A 17,695-nucleotide genomic window follows, 5' to 3' on the forward strand; every position below is an offset into this window, starting at 1 on the left:
GCGAGTCATCACTGTGTTGGAAAAAAACACCTTCCCAGCTAATGCATATGACCTGGAAAGAAATACAGCTACCAACTACCAGCTACAGCACTTCAAAGGGATAACAGAAACCACCAACCAGATAGGAAGAAGTCTCCTGGGAAGGAGAATTTTTTTTTTTCCACAGCACTAGTATAAAGTTTCCAATATTGCAGTACTTGCAATCTCTGCTTTGGAAGGAAGAGCTTCAGAAACAGAAAGTTGTGGTCAATACCTTCTTTCCTTATCATTGTACTGCAGTGGGAGCTTTTTCAGCAGGGGAAGCGGTGACCAGCAAAACCTTACCAGGCCAACAAACCCATTGCTCTCCTCTCTCTTTGGCTGCTGTTTAGATAGTTACGCAGTTACGATTCGCCTGACAGAGAAAGTACAATCTCGCCCAAGATGGCACTCAGTGCTGCTCCATGAGTAAGAAGGGAGAGGGCTGAAGTGGAGTGGTGCTGGTGTATCTCCTCATCATGTGCATTCACTTGAACATCACACCCACCTGCTCTCCAGCAGCCCAGAGAACAGGAACTTCAAATGTAGGAAACTGTGACACAGAGTGGCTAACTACCAAACCAAAAGGCCAATCTCTTTATCACCTGCAAAGTGAATGCCCTGCTTTTCTGACTGGATCCCTGTAATACTCAGTAAACCTTGTCTTGTATTATGTCCTGTTTTTAATCATTTCTTTAATGTCAATGCATTTAAGCTGTATATTAAGATGATTTGATCTCACGTAATCACACTCTTTATATGTATACTTTAATGAATTTTTAAGCTTTCCACTTATAATCTATGCTCTCTAGATGTTAGCGTGAATGCCTATTCTGCATAAATAAAACGTCAAAAAAATAAATTATTCACTACTGCATATTCTGGTGCTCTATGAGAATATAAATAGGATATATTTCACCTCATAACCCACCAAGCCCCTAGGGAAGCAGTGTTGAGACAGCAGGAGGTGTTGGTTTACTGCTTCTGTCAAAACAGAGGGATGCCACAGGCTTGTCTTGGAAATAAACAGATACAGTAAGAGGTCATAGGTTGGCAGAGGTGAAGTAAAATGGGCAAATCACAAAAGCACATCTTAGCCCTTGTACCAAAAGCAGGAGGCAGCATCCTTTAGCAAAACAATTTCTATTCATAGTACTTCCTGTAAATTTGGGTTTGAAAAACAAAGTGTTTCCGTCAGTCAATGGCTCAGTGCATCCCCATGCCCTCCTAATCCATGAAAGAAGATCTCAGCCTCATTTTTTCAACCCTTCTCACCTCCCCAGTTCCCATGTTCCCCCTGTCCTGAGCTTGCTGCTCTGCTGCACCCCAGCATACAAAACTCACGCCTGCCTCTGGGATCCAGATCCTCTGCACCACTCCGGCTTCCCTCCCTGGGTGTCTTCCTGCTCCCCAGCAAGCGGCTGCTGCTGGGCACAGCCCCCGACATGGTGCTCAAAGCAGAGGCACCCCGGTCTCCCTCCCAGCACAAGCTGCGGTCCCCCAGCAAGCTGCACCCAGCACCAAAGCCGCTGAAGCAGGAGAGAGAGGCTGCAACGCCCGTCCACCAACATGGCAACTTTCTCCAGGAACAAGCACTTCAGTGGGTGGGGGTGTCTGCAGTACCAAGGGTGCTGTCCCCATGCACAACAAGCAGGACATCTCTTTGTTCACAGACCCCAAAGTTACTTTCAATCATTCTCCCCTGCCAGAAAACTCTTTCCGGCTTGCTCTCTTCCCAAGGCTTTAGTCGCTCTGCGCCTTTTACTGTGCACTCATCTTCTAATCCTTTTCACTTCACGCTTCATCCACCACCATCTTCAAATTCCCTAGATGCTCAGCAACAAATCACTCTCCACCCTCCTAATACTTATTTCTCGGCTCGGCTCAGCTCCCATCAGGCCTTGCTATCCCACACCTTTCCCAGGGGATATGAACATGGGATATTCTCATTTGCAAGAGAGACAAGCAACTGGCATGCCAATCAGCTTTAGGGAGATCTGGGATTACTCACAAATCAGAGTGGCCACCAACACTCTTCAGTAATAACACCAATAGCACCAGGAAAATGGAAATTACTTGGTGCTGTGTTGCACATCTCAAGCAATATTTCTTCAGAAACATTTCCATGAGTCTCTGGCATAGTTTGTGTCTCACAAGACTGGTGAAGAGAAATTTGGAGTCGACTCAGGCAAGGAGTTTCCCCTGCAGCCTTCACTTCTGTATCTGTGCTCTCAGGACACTTCCATGTCCACAGCTGCTGGCACTAGTCACTGCCACGTCCCACCAGGCATTTGCAGGAAGGCACTGTGCTGTACTGGCCCTTTTTCCATACCAGATCAGTCGGTGCATGCACCACAGCCAGATTCTGCCCTTAGATGTACATGTATGATTCCTTTCATTTCACTGAAGAGATAAGAAAGTTCATGAGAAAGCATGTAGTGCCAGAATCTGAATAACACAAAGGAAAACAGCAGTACCCATTGCTGTCTTAGGGTTGGGCAAGCTGCACAGCTCAGTGTGACAGCAACGGGTGCTGATTGCTGCTTTTTTTTTTTAATTAAAATAAATGGCAAGTGGACAAAGAAGTGGGAAATTTTCACTGGTAATTTACAGCATAATGCCACTCAACTTCAGATTTGTGTCTACCAATAACCGAAGCTGAAGCCTTTTCTTCAGAAGGGAGATAAGCCTTATTTCAAATTAACTGATTTCCAAATGCTTTCAACATTCAACAGATACATCAAGTCCTAAAAACAAAAGTTCTGCTTTCAGCCCATAATTTAAAATTCCTATCCAAAACGTATAATCACATTAACTACTAGCAGTATACTACTTTATCTTACAGTTTTATATTACCTTTTACTAGAATCCTATTATGGCTACATATATATTTTTTTTTCACAGTGGTATAAAACCTGAACAATTTCACTGAAGTAAACTGAGGTGATTTATACTAAGCAATTCTTCATTCTGTAGCTGATGATAGAGTAATGTTTTATTTCTCAGGAAAAAAAGCAGAGCATGATAGCTGTACTTAATACTTGTACACAGGTTGTTCAATTCTCTCTGGTTTGCAGAAAATGTGAATAATAGAATTTAAATTCTATTATTCCCTTATTTTTTTTTTTCATACATTGTAAAATTTCATACATTTCATACATACAAGTATCATAGTACTCGGGTTGCATCTTTGAACCCAAACGTGCAGTTGGCAGAGAAGAGCTCTAATCTCTGAGGAAAGGTTGCAGAATCCCTGTTTTCACACAGAAAACCAACAGTATGTTCCACTCCAGTATTTGGACTCACAGGGTAGGAAAGTTACTAGTGAAGTTATGGTTTGAGTCGGTGATTTACTGGAATGGGGTATTTTCCAGTGTTTTCCAGATGTATTAAAGACTAAAGCCAGAATCGACTTTGGCAGGAAGAAAGTAAATTTGACCGTCCGTGATTAACATATGTTTCAGGTGAAAAAGCAAATAACCTCCACAGCTATTTTATCTCAGTACAAATTCAATAAAAATGACCTTGGCTTGGGACTTCGTAAAGTAAAGGTTAGCATATGCCACCGAGAAGTCTAACAAATAGAACTAAGTATCTCTTTCTTGTTCCTCTGAGGCAAAACCAGAACAAGCTGTACAGGAAATTTCTCTATGGATTTTACCAGTAACATATGCACTCCGATATCCACAATCGCTTCCTAATATTCAAAATAATTCTGCATCACATACAACGGATATTGATTTTTACATACAAATACCAATTCACAATTATCTTTCTGCAAACACAGATATAATCTAGGTTTATGAAACCCACTCCTTATTCATTTTGAAAATTCCAATTTCTTCCTTTGCAACATTTCAATTTCACCTGTAATCTAAGGGCCACCTGTAATCTGGGCCAACAGTAGTCTGGGCCCTTCAAAGCACATTTCCAGATGCTCAGCATGTATAACAAATCTCTCCAAGAAAGCATGCACAGAGGAGTCATAACAGCTGGTGGTACACACAGCTGCCAGCACCACAGGACAAAGGCGAACCACGAAGGAGAACCACAGTGGAAAAATTCTGCTTTCAGAAAGGCAATAAATTTTTTGAGTGATACCACAAGTCCTCACAGCATCACCACTGAGAAATGTCCTGTGCTGCCAGATCACCACTACGTTACTTTACTCATCAGAAATCGCTGTGAAGAGTGATACTCTACATTAACAGGAGTCACGTGTCTTTACCTGAATTCATAATAAAAGTTTCTGACGTAGATGATGCTACCTAATGTAAAAACATAAAGAAAAAGAGTTGGCTTCATTAAACTTTTCCCTGTCCTTGAGTAATTCCTCTGCAGTATAACCCATTTTTACAGAAGGCAGATGGAGGTACTAGTGATTTAACTGACTCGGATGGGGTTAGGAAAGCCAATGCCAGGGCCCTGAGTGCCTCAATGGCCCTGGCCAGCCTTACCTAGGAGGCCTATAGAGGCCCTTCTTGTTACAAAATCAGGACTCAAGCGCCTCTATAGGCACACCAGCTGCAAAAGGAAATCTAAAGAAGTGCTGAGGGAACTGGCCGATGTCATTGTGAGGCCATTCTCTATTGTCTTTGAAAGGCTCTAGTGATCCAGGGAGGCTCCTGAGGACTGGAAGAAAGCAAATGTCACTCCTATCTTCAAGAAGGAAGATTTGGAGAACTACAGGCTGGTCAGCCACACATCAATCCTTGGGAAGGTGATGGAGCAAATCCTCCTGGAAGCTGTTTCCAAACATACAAAGGACAAGGAAGTGATTGGGAGTAATCAGCATGAATTAATGAAGGGGAAATGATGCCTGACCAGCCTGGCACTTGTACAACAAAATGACTAGCTTGGTGGATGAGGGGAGAGCAATGTATATTGTTTGGCAAGGCTTTTGACATGGCCTTCCACAACAACCTCACAGACAAATTGAGGAAGCATGGCCTAGATAAGTGAATGGTAAGGCGGATCGAAAACTGGCTGAAGTGCTGGGCTTAAAGGCTGTCGTCAGCACCGCAAAGTCCAGCTGGAGGCCAGTGTCTAGTGGTGTACCCCAGAGGAAAATCCTGGGGCCATTATTGCATTATTGAACACTGGCATATTTATTAATCACCTGGACAATAGCACAGAGTGCACCCTTGGCAAGTTTGTAGACAATACGAAACTGGGAGGAGTGGTTGATGCACAAAATGGCTGTGCTGTCACTCAGAAGGACCTTCACAGGCCAGAGAAATGGATCGACACGAATCTCATGAAGTTCAAAAAAGGGACATGCAAAGTCCTGCATTTGGGGAGGAAAAATCCCACACACCAGTACAAGCTGGAGCCAACTAGCTGGAAAGCAGCTTTGTAGAAAAGGATCTGGGGGTCCTGGTAGACAAGTTGAATACGAGTCAGCAATGTGCCCTTGAGGCAAAGGCAGCCAACAGCACCCTGAGCTGCATTAGGCAGAGCAACCTCCACAGGTTGAGGGAGGAGGTGATCCTTCTCCTCTTCTTAGCACTGGTGAAACACATCTGAACTGCTATGTCCAGTTCTGGGCTCCCCAGTACAAGAGTCACATGGGCATACTGGAGCGAGTCCTACCCAAGCGCCACAAAGATCAAGGGATGGTACACACATCATGAGACAAGGGGATGTGGTTGCGTGACATAAAACTGAGCATTCATGTTAGTGAAGTTCCATGACTAAATTCACTGTCTTTATTTGAGCTCTGGTGCCCATTAAGCTAATAATTAGCTTTTCTATCTGGCATTTCATATATTTTCAGTATTAACTCTTTACTGTATTCAGTGGAAGATGATCTACAAGAGTATTAGGGCAGCATTTTCCATCACAAGATAACAGTCTCAATCCACAGTAAATATTTTAGAAGTCTGTTAGTGACTCATGTATTCCTTTCCTCCCCTTTTGCCTCAAAACTTCAGCTCCTAGGACATGTCTCAAAAGAATCAATACATGAAAATGGATACAACTGCATTTATCTTAAGAGCTTTTACCAAAGGAAGGAAGACTGTATATTTTAGCTGGCACTTCCAGCTATCCACATAGGCATTTTGAACGTGCAGAAACTCACAGTACCCACGTTAAGTGGGAAACTTGCTCCTAGGTATCTTGAAGGTGCATTCATCCTGTGTGACCTGCTATGACACCATTGCATCCAAAGTCCCTGAGCTGTCAGATGCAAGATGTGCATCAAGCAGTCATTATCCCCGTGGACTTTCTGCCCTCTGAAAAATAAGGTTAACCTTTGGTATCATCTAGGATAGCCTCAGGCTGAATCAGTTAGGCAAAGTGTGTTATACAGTTGTTGCAAAGTCAACAAGAACGGTGTTATGTTATCTAGCTCTCCAGCTTACTGTGTGGGACAAAAAAGACAGCTCGAGCTAAAATGGAACATGTTGCAAACTGTGAAACACTTAAGAAGTCCTGTCTTTAATATTAATGAGCATATATTGTTTCTACAGCACTACAGCTGTGGCTGGTTCACTTCATAATCTGATAGGAAAAAACATATCCTAACATCTACTTGGAATGCTCAGCTAAAGTTTCAGCTCCAAATTACACTTTTAGAGTAACACAGGCCTGTTTGGCAACAAATACAGAGATTTTGAATATTATTTCCCTTCTCATCTCTGTGTAAAGAAAGGGAAGAACATAAAGCATGTTTGAGGAAAGAAATAATCCAATTTTAAACACTAACATAATTTTATATGACAAGCAAAGAAATATGAATGGGTTAGAGCCAGCATTTTTCAATACTCTGCTCAAGAATAGGAAAGAAAGAACAGCAGGAAAAAAAAAAAAAAACAAACCAAAACAAAGGGAAGCTGGAAGAAACTAAGTTAATCACATTCATGAAAGCATTAAAACAGCTGTGCAGTGTGCTGTTTCACTCTATGGAAAAGTTTTTGTGTGTGGAAGACAGTTCCTTCAGTCTGGTCTGAAGTCTGTGAAAGCCAATGGAAACCCATTTCAAAGACCAGAGCATAGACTCCTACTTCAGTAATAGCTAAACATGGCTGTACTTTATTTGTGAACTCCCTTCACAAATACATTCTTGGCATCTTCAACACATATCGCTACCATAAGGTTTCTGGCAACTAATGTTAGGTGGTCAAAACTATTTCTCCCCATTTGGTTTTTTGGAGTATTTACTACAGGAAGAGTTGGTAGTATAGCTACTAAGATTGTCTGACTTGAGGTGGCTTTTAAACTTGCCAAATATTTTTTAGCGAAGACTGAAAGCTTTTACGTCAGCCACACATTTCAGGGCAGATGGTGAAAGGAAGGATGGAAAATTGCAGGTGAAGTATTTCTCGTGTGTGTATATACATATATATATTCACATATATATATCTACTTTAAGAAGGAGAATCTTTAGATGAGAAATACTTTCCTCAATTGCAGGACTGCATTGTGGAAGAACTCTGACATCACCAAACTTTGGAAAAGGAAGCTAAAGTTTGGCATAAGGTAAACTGTAAATGTGTCTTTGCTGATTCAGTGAGAACTGAGCTTGGAATCCACACAAATACATCCAAGGTAAAGGCTTTGGGGTACAGGGTGAAAATTACAGCCGGTACATGGCGAGTCCTGCACTTAAAAACTTTCATACTGTGTTTACCTCAAACAGCGCAGTCCAATGGGTCTACAGAACAAAGTAATTAGTGCCCAAAGCTTGGGATATTTTCCCTCTGAATGTCTCTAGGCCTGTCTCATGGACTAAATACCCATTAGAGATCAAAGCACATCTGGTTTAGTCTCTTCTGAAAGGAATCCAGTCCACATGCTCTACAGTTTTCCCATGATGAAAAAGAAAACATGGTAAAAGGACAATTCACTTTGAAGGCACAATCCTTATCCTAACTAAAACACTAATGGAGAAGCACTCTAGGTATGCTTTAATCAAGAGCCTGAAGGAGTGGAGGAGGTCATTCTCTGCATTTGTTCCTCCTACTTGTCCGTAGCGGTCCATCACCAGGCATTTTTAATAAAAGCAAGGAGAATATCTTTCTGGTACTTTTCTTTGTCCTTCACATCCTGCAAAAGACTGTCAAGGGGACTCAGTGATTTAAGCCACCTTACAGAGTTGATAGGACTCTTCTATTTTACAGGGGAAAAAAAAATTATTTGCTAGATTGTTGAAATAATAAAACTTACATCTATTCAAACTACTGCAACATTTTCTTCAGAATTTACAACAGAATTTGTGCAAAACTATGGTTTCCAAATGTAGACTTTGCTTTCCATTCAAACAGAAGAGGACAGTGCTACAATACGATATGTATTTTCTCGCACACCATGGCTTTTAGTGGCAGCAATGGGTGAAGAGAGGCATACGAGACAAATAAGGGGGACAGCAGATAAACGGTTCTAATCCTAAGAAAATACAGGGTAGACAACTGAACCAAATGCAAAGGCAATGGGATGAGATCATGCACAGGAATGAGGAATTAATGGCAATACCAAGCATATTTGATAGAAATACTGAGCTCTAGTCCTTGTTCCACACCAAAAGTCAGTAAAAAAAGCTTACTTAGAACAACTAGATGAACTGGACCATTAAGTACAGAGAGTGAATGGTTTGGATTCACAATGTAATGGCTGACCGCTATGTGCCCTGATTACCACTTACTGAAGACAACTCCTCTCTCCCATCCTCCCCATCACTCCAGAGACATCCTCGAGCAACCAAGCAGAAAGGAAAGAGGAGGAAGAGGCAATAAAGAAGAAACAATGAATTTGAAACGTAGGTTAAAGCTGATGGCCTTTTACACTTTTTGAAATCAGCCATGTTTTTGCAAAGTCTACACTGCTGGAAGTGATCATTTTACATAACGGAAAAAGCAGGAGCTCCCCCCTTCTCCCCAGGTTCACAGTTTGACAAATGAACTTTCCCATCTCCAATAATGCAATGCAGATCTTAAGGCCAGTGAAGTACTGCTGCTCATAACAAATGACAAGAAACCCTGAAAGTTACTTCTTGATGCATTTAATTTCTTTTGCGATGTTCTAAGAACTAGGGTATTACAAAGTGTGAGGTACGCATAGTAACAGGACTAACAGGACTCCAGTTGCATCAGATAAAAATGGGTTACAAAATATTAGGAAAAGCAATAACGAAAAATACAAACGATCTTATGCAGTCACGTATCAGCTGCAAATCCAAATTCTGAAACCCTTGAAAATCAGTCCCAGGAAAAGTTCACGCCTGCTCTTTCAAAAGAAGGACATTCCAGTTCTAGGAGACTAAAGTGGAGGAACCTCCCATGCCAACCCTCTACTTGATTTTTGTTGCCTGAAAGGTAAACTGCATCCTTGATGCATGCACAGAGGTGACCTGGGTAACATTGCTCTCTTAGGACTTGTCGCTGGGAGGTTTCTTCTTAGCTTCCACGTCCTTCTTAAAATCTTCAAGCTTCTTTGCAATGTTAGGAATCTTTAAAGACAAAACCAAAAAACAAACAAAAACCACACAAATTAACAAAAAATCCTGAGCTACATGAGCCTCAGCATGAAAGACAATACCATAAACACACTAAGAAATTCTATGAAATTTAAACTGGTTTCTAAGAGGTACTTGCTTCCATGATCTGTTACCTTGCACAGAGGTTAAAAACAAAGCAACATCAAGCAAACAGCAGATGAAAGCACCTCACACGAGGCTTCAGGAAATATTTTAGATTATTAAGACTAAAGGTCAGCCAGTGATGATGGGAGGAGGAAGGAAAAAAGATCACTTTACAGGAAATTTAGTAAGACCAGTCTGGCTTCCTCACTGAAAGAGGACAAACTACCAAGAATAAGCCAATTTAAACACTGATGCACAGACTTTAATAATGACTTTCGGAGGGGAAATTAGATTGCACTATACTGGTCACAAACCAAGAGAAAAGAGATGTTCAAGAGCAGCAAATATGTTCTTGAGAAATTTATGCAGAAATACTTCTCCTGGTCCATCTTGTGGGAACCAAAATTCCCCACTGGGGAATTCTACTGCATTGCAAATTGGCAACCTTTTGCAGCTTCACACTTGAATGAAAATTCAATTTACTGCTTGTGAACTTCAAAACTTCAGCTTTCTCTTGTAAATAAAAGCATTTTGATAAAGTAATCCAACAGTAAATTTTGACAACTTTAACAAAAAAAGCAATAACTTTTAAGGGCAAGGAATAGACTACCTCATGACTCTAGCTAAAACTGGGAATTGACAACATAGGATTTTACAAGCTAACTGATTAAAATTAAAGTAAAGCAAAGTTCCCACTGATAGTTGTGAAAAAAGTCATGGACTTTTACTTCATATGTAAGCTGATCACAGAGCAGAAGTTAATCCAAACAGACTGCAGTTCTCTCATTGGATGGTTTGAGGCTGACAGTACATGCAATATCGTAAATTGCTCTCTTCCCTTCCCTTTCAGAGTTAAGCTCCGTTTGAGAAAGCAAAATTAAGAGCCCAGACTGTAACATGCCTGACTTATAAGCTAAACCAAGAGAAGTCCACTGCTGTCAGCAGAACCCTCCCTGTGCTTATAACTAAGCACAAGTGTGTACAGCTGCAGAATTAGGACCTCATTATGACAAGTTTATCTTAGATGTCATTTAAAACAAATCACCTTCAATACCAGCAACAAAATTAGCATGTTCATCCTGCAAGTCAGTGTTACATGCCAGGGAATCATTTCCTGCAAATCAAAAGCCTAAGTCCCCCTCTTGTGGCAATACTTTTACTAGTGCTGCCAGAAAAGCACTATACCATACTTACAATACATATTGATACACCCAAATATGTTCTTATGACTACATTTTCATAACTTTGTAAGACCTATATTGGAAAGAAACGCCAGCCTTTTATCAGTACTCTTACTGGAGGTGACCGGACAGGAAGGATCACAAAAGTCTGCCCATGAGCAAGGAGCAAAAAATAAGAATTCTGGTAGCAAGATAACTTCAATACTGAAGATGAGAGGAAAGCAAAAACATAAATGTAATCAGAGATGACATTTTGAAAATGTCAAAACAACTTTAAAAAAAAACAAACCAAACCACACCTTTTTTTTTAAACTATGCTAATATAGATTGCATAAGAAAGGAAAAAATAAAGTATGTTAAATTTCATCAACTCCTCTAGCCTGTAAACAGCTAAGTGGTATTGCTCTTACAAGGGATTCTGATGACTCTGCAGAAATTAAAAGCTTGTATTGAAGACTCAACTATAAATCTTCTTCTGCTCTAACTCTCACAGTGAAAATTCTCAGTTCACTGTGAGAGCTGAGGAAAGAAAGTTCACTTTCTCTCTTTTCTCACTGTGAGATAAGCAGGAAAAAAAGATTGCAGGTGGATATACTGTTTGAAGCAGGACCAGGTGCTGAATTCTCCCAAACAGCTGGCAAAACTTATTTTCATTACTAGTACAGAGGACAGAAATTCCAGATGCTCTGAAGGATTCTTAAGTAACTAACAGGTGTACTGAGTGGAGAACACTGTGACAGGCTATCAGAGTCAGGAAACCAGTATTTTAATGTTGGTACAATCCATGAGCAGCTGCTAGACCTTTTCTGTTTCTTCTCTCCATCTATGTAGATGCCTGGTTACAATACCTATGCTCTAGGGCCCCAACATCAGTTAAGGCTCTCAGCATTACTCTGTGACAGACAAGATATCAAAGAGGTAGATGTTTTGGTTCCGTTTACATTTGAGTTCATCTGTAACTAAAGTCAATATGATCTGCATTCTGTTCAAATACAATAAACCATCAAAATAAAGACCGATTCAATTCCAATTGAGGGCAAACAGCCTTATATTTCCAGTTCAGAATAGGTTAAACTCTGAGAATACAAGGATACTCACATCATAGTTCTGAGCCAGATACATCCCAACCACATTGCCAAGAGTAAAACCAAGCTAAAAAGGAAGAAAGGGAGAAAAGAATAGTTAACATCCTTCCATCAAAAGCATGCTGGTTAACATAGGAAAAAAAAAAGTAATATTGCAAGTCATATGAAGACTAAAGAGTTTCAGTTCCCCTCCTACTTAATTTCTCACCTTTCCTCCAGAGAGAGGTGCAATTTTTCCCAAATTCCTCACCAGAAAAACCATACCATCATTTCCAAAATACAGCACAGTTGTGTTTTCAATACACATCTCCAAGACCATTCGGATCAGACTATGATCACCTCTGCCTGCAAAATTCTTTGCACACCCACAAAGGTAGTAACTCCTTTAAAAACGGGGGAGAAAGCAGCAGGGACCTACATACCACTGGGCTCTAGGTCCATGCCTCAAAAGCCTAAAGCAACACCTCACTAAAACAATGCTCAATGCTGGGGAGGGACACATGCATGCAAAGACATAACAGAGTAATACACAGTAACAAAAAGGTTCACAAGCTTGAAAGTCAGAACAGAGGCTCTGACTGCAAAAAGATCCCAGTCTCACCTTAAAAGGTTTAAGAATAGAGCTCCCCCATCAACTTAAACTGATGTAAAACTGCTGCATCTCTGCTGCAACGGCTAACAATCATGCACCTTCCAGAACCCTTCACCGCCAAGAGATTAGTTTTCAGCCAAATCCACTCTGATCTAGGGTCTCCTCTAAGGCAGGAAAGCACTGTTGGTTGGAAGTCAGGCATAACCTCTTTTGACAGCTGTGCAAACTCGTAGTTTCTGAAGGGTGTCTGTGAAACTGCACCCTGGAAGGAGAACATGAGCAAAATGGAAGCATAGATCCTGGCCTGGTCCCTATCTGTCAGCTGAGGAAGATCCTCAAGTATAACAACGCTTTGAGAGGGAAAGAAATTCCTCTCTTCAAAGAAAGGTGATGAGATTTTCATTCAGCAGCTTCCCAAGGTCCTAGATTTTATTTTTATTGTTATGTTTCATAGTAAGTACATCCTATACTATCAAAGCTCATTTGACTATTTTGGAAGAGGAGACATCTAATACTGTGCCTTCATTCATTGTCAGTAGATAAATCACTCTATATGGCAGCTGAGGCCAGTTCTATTTAAGAAAATTGTTATTGCTCATGGTCACTGCTGTCCAAATAAGAATATTTTAAGAAAAATAAAACCACTGTCCACAGGAACAACTTTGCCATCACATACTGACTAGACATCTTTTCCATGCCCAAGGCAGGACACAGTGCAGCTCATCTTTTCAGTGACTCAAGACTCCATACACATCACTGGTGAAAAGTGTTCATGGCTGAAATGGTTGAAAACTGCCACGTGAACCATGACTGCAAGTTACTCCAGTATTTTCTTAAACAGATTTTTGGTCTTATTCTTTGTTTATTATTACTTTTCAAGGAGCATGAAAAAGTAGAGTTCTTTTTGTGTGTACTGTACTGGTCATCATTGGCTGTTGTGATTTTAATTACCAGGTTAAAGTAGTATTCCAGGAGATATTAACAAATATTGCACTGATGTAAATCAGACTTGCGATTCCTCTTAATGCAGAGCATCATTCTAGCAGAGGAGAATTTCCTGTACCTTTAGCACTGTCTGAGAACTCACTTGAAAACACGAACCAGGTCCTTGTTTATTAGCAGTTTTCTAGGCTTTCACCATAGAACATTTCCAAAGATGGAAAAACTATCATACTCTGCTGTGTAATAAACCTTATTTGGTACAGATAGTATTGAGATCAGTACTCCCTTTAAGTGTTCTCCTTTACTGAAAAGTCTAGCACTGCATTCAAGAGCAATCCACCCAGTTACATTTATTTTTATAGTTGACAATTCAAGTAGAGGGGGAAAATTCACTATTTAGAGTTCAATTATGTAGAAAGCAAAACATATAGCCAATTAAAATGTGCATTTTAACTAAGGACAACAGGGCTGATGAGAGTTCAGGGTCTTCCAACTTCTACCCAGCATTTCTAGTTGCATTTTAAACAAACGTTTATTTAATGCTTAACTCTGCATAACAAAAATACAAGGTTTGCAAGATTATCCCTTTATCTCCCTGCTACAGCACTAACAAGGGGAGAGCAAGAGTCAAACAGTCAGTCTACACCCAAAGAGGGAAGAAACCCAGAATTAGTGTATCTTTTTTCTAACTTTCAGGCGCTAATCAAGAAGTCATAATTAATAAGAGGTTTTTATCTAGCAACAAAAAACACAAGCAGCAAGCAGTAGAGCTGATAAACAGAAACTTTGACAGTGGTTATGCATACTGACCCTTACTGACTGTTTTCAGCAGAGCGGAGCGAGACTATAAACAGCTACAGAAATTACTGAGGCTTTCATACTTGTTATTACAAAGCTGAGATAAGAACTAGGCCTTATTTATTCATTTCATAAAAACATACAAGACTCTTCCAACTTAGAATAGGCCATTTCTTCTTGCTCTGTATCAACATATTGTATGAAACTTACTAGCCAGCTAAATTACTCTTCCCCCAACAAAAGACGAAAAAATATCACTTATTGTTTGCACTTACTGGGACATACCTGAACACAACTAAAACCCTAAAGTATGCCTCACACCACTGGAATGAAAAACAGGAGGCCGTTTCCATGCTTTGCTACAGCAGAAACCAGCATCTTTTTGGTCAGGTAATTTATTTCCACGTTTGGCACTAGAAATACCGGCATTGATTAAGTATTTAATGAAGACTAGCCAGGCATCTAACTTCAGACACCCAGAAGAGTTTAGGGGAACATACAGAAAGGAAAATTAAAATGAGAAAAGCATAAAAACATTTAGTCTATTAATTCTGCTGTTCTTAAGGGGATTTAATGAAAGGCTGTAATGAAACGTGATCCCTTGCCTTAACTTCTATATATAAAATCCCCATCTCCAGCGATAAGTTTTTAAAGGCGAGCAAAATGGCAAGGACTGAAAACCCTTGCTCTCATAAAAGGAGGGAGGTACATATGCTATTACAAAGAAATTTGAGCAGGAGGAGGGCATCACCGTGAGCAAGCAAAATCTGCTGAATCTCTAAGGCAAATTAAGGGCACGACTTGGAGAAAAAACAAGGCAGGAACTTCGAGTTTTCAGAGCAGTATGAAGGCACCGCTTTGCGGGGAGCAGGGACAAACCCGGCGGCACACGGCGGGTACCGAAAAGCGGGGCGAGGCGACTCAAAGGGCCAGGGCGGGTCTGAAGGAGCCGGAGAAGGGAAACCGCCCGAAGCCGCACGCACAAGGATGCTGCGCTGCCGGGGAGCCACAACTGGGCGCAGTCGCCCCGTGTAAGCAGTCCCACGGCCACGGGGGCGAATCATGCCACGGAGCAGGAGCACCCAAGGCGCGCAGCGGCGAGCGCGGGGCTGAGGGGAGGCCGCCGCCCGCCCCTCGGGCAGGGGCAGGCCGCCCGCCGGGCCTCCCCGGAGCCGCCCGCGGGGCGCGGGTGCGGGCGGTGACCGCACACAGCGACTTTCCTGCCCTCGCCGAGGAGCGGCCCCGCCGCCCCCGCCCGCCTCGCTCCGCCCCGCCGCGAAATGGCGGCGCCGCCGCCCCGCGGAGCCTTACCAAGAACTGCAGCATGGCGCCCGCCTGCCTGCTTCCCTGCCTGCCTGCCTGCCCGCCTGCCGGGGAAGTCAGGCGGGCGGCGGAGGCTCCTCTTCCGGGTGCCGGCCCGCCCTCACGGCCGCCGCGGGGAGGGGTGCGCCCAGCGCCGCCCGCCCGCGCCCCTTGGGCGGCCCCGCGGCCTCTGCCCCACCAAGCCCTGGGCCTGGGAGCCCCCGGGGGGCGGCGCCTGGGGCGGCCGGTCCCTGCCGCTTTTTGGGATAAGGAACGGCGCAAGGAGGGCAGCGAGCCGTCTGTTAAGGAGTCCCTCCCGCTGCACAGGGAGGCGTCTGGTGCGGGCATCGAGCCTGCGTTCCCGAGGGGCTGCACGGGGGCTGCCGAGCAGTTAAATGGAGTCCGAGTTTTTACACGACGGGTGATTTCAAGGTGGGGTCTTGAAGGAAAGGTCAGGGGAACCAGGCACCTGCATGCAGGCGAAATCCTGTATGATTTGTGTGTCCTCTGCCTCAGTGCTTGGGAAATCTCAGCCTCCCATGCCAGAGAAGGCTGAAAGAAAGGTTTTCTTTGTTTCTTTTTTTTCTCCTTCCCTCCTCAGCACTTGCTAGACCACATCCAGGATAGCCATGGCCAGGTTTGGGGCCCCAGTGTAGGAAAGACTTGGACAAGCTGGAACAAGCTCAGCAGAGGGCCCTGGAGCTGATCAGGGCTGGAGACCTCCCTGTGAGGAGAGGCTGAAGGAGCGGGACTTGTTCAGCCTTGCGGGGGGACCTAACAGCAACACCCCAGGGCCTACGAGAGGGGTACTGGTCAGGTGGAGCCATGCTCTTCATAGTTGTGCACAATGGGAAGAGGAGGGACAGGAGGGACAAGATGAAACGAGAGGACTGGGCTGGGTCTAAGGACAGACTGTTTCGTCACTTACGAAAGGGAGGCAGGCAGTTGGCCCAGATTGCCCAGAGAGGTCGTGTCATCTCCATCTTTGGAGGTTTTCAAGACCCAGCCGGGTTAAACCCTGAGCAGCCTGCTCTAAGCTTGGAGCTGACCATGCCCTGAGTAGGAGGTTGGACTACAGACTTCCCGACGCCCCCTCCCACCTGAGTCATCCTATGATCCCACAACAGCTTTCAAAAAACCTGTGTTCCCTTTTTTTTTTTTTTTTTTTTACTAGCACAGTTAGAAAATGAAGAGTAGTTGTTCTTTGTGAAACACTCTGGTTTTAGTTTCTTTTAATGGCTACACTTAATTAATTGAGATTTAGGCAGTAATATCAGTGAGGGAGATTTCTCCTGCTGAAGGTCAGTAAGAGATTGGAGACTTTATTGCAATGTATTACAAATCTCTTTTTCACTACCATTTCAGATTGAAAAAACCCCAAAAAACAAAAAACAAAACAAAACCAAAACATGTGGCTGTTGTAGAACTATTAGGCAACTTTACCCTGAAACCAGGTTAGCTCAAACTAAGCCTCTGTTCCCAGAAAGCTCAAATGCTCCATCTAATAGAAAACATGTAGCTTCCTGCCTTTCTGGGGCAGGTACCTTGGTGAGGTAAAGAAGTATCGTCCACCCATTTTAGGAAAGGAAGCACAGAAAGATACTAAATAACTTCTTTTTTGGTCCTGGTGATACTGTAGTGAGGAGCTGGACTTGAGACAATGTTCTCCTGAATTTCAGGCTATCCCAAAGCTGCTGTATTGTGCTTCCCTCCCTGAGCCAGAGCTGACATCTGTAAATGGCATGCAGAAGTTTGGATGGATGTGGCACAAGATCCAGGACTGGGATTCCTTGCCTTCTGGAATGGCGCTCCCAGGAATCTTGGAAATGAGCTTGGTTCTGGAAACAGGAACAAATCACCTGGTAATAACTATTTTCCTAATGCTGAGGCCTTCTACACGTGTGCAGGATTAGAGCGATGAGATAATATTACAGACTCCAGCCTAAGCACGTGTCAGAAATCAGGAGGAAAGAAGGCTTTTAGTAATAATAATGCCTCCACAGTATCACCACAGGGAGACAAGGCTTTTCCTGTTTTCTGCTCATTAAAAATGTTGTTATCATGCTCAGACTATAATGGGTACAACATCTGTTAGACAGTCTTGGCTCAACAGTACTGTACACAGTTGTTTTCCTACATGCCATGAATTTCCTCTGTAACATTTAACGGGCAGCCAAAAATCATTTTTTCCTTTAAA

General features: G+C 42.7%; 1 protein-coding gene across 1 annotated transcript; it reads right to left on the reverse strand.

Moving 5' to 3' along the window:
• Positions 1-9,003: 9,003 nt before the first annotated feature.
• On the reverse strand, positions 9,004-15,717 carry STMP1 (short transmembrane mitochondrial protein 1). Its single transcript, XM_075503656.1, has 3 exons — positions 15,508-15,717; positions 11,878-11,931; positions 9,004-9,466 (listed from the first exon to the last, which is right to left on the reverse strand). Exons 1-3 carry the CDS (start codon positions 15,520-15,522, stop codon positions 9,386-9,388), a joined length of 150 nt encoding a protein of 49 aa, XP_075359771.1. The 5' UTR covers positions 15,523-15,717; the 3' UTR covers positions 9,004-9,385.
• Between the last annotated feature and the right edge of the window lie 1,978 nt (positions 15,718-17,695).

Source organism: Mycteria americana, chromosome 1 (assembly GCF_035582795.1).
Source record: "Mycteria americana isolate JAX WOST 10 ecotype Jacksonville Zoo and Gardens chromosome 1, USCA_MyAme_1.0, whole genome shotgun sequence".
In the NCBI taxonomy this organism is placed as follows: Eukaryota; Metazoa; Chordata; class Aves; order Ciconiiformes; family Ciconiidae; genus Mycteria; species Mycteria americana.

Coding starts and splice junctions, on each gene's coding strand:
- STMP1 (XM_075503656.1), bottom strand. Junction 9,467..11,877: donor ATCTGGCTCAGAACTATGAT/GTGAGTATCCTT, acceptor TTGTCTTTAAAG/ATTCCTAACATTGCAAAGAA.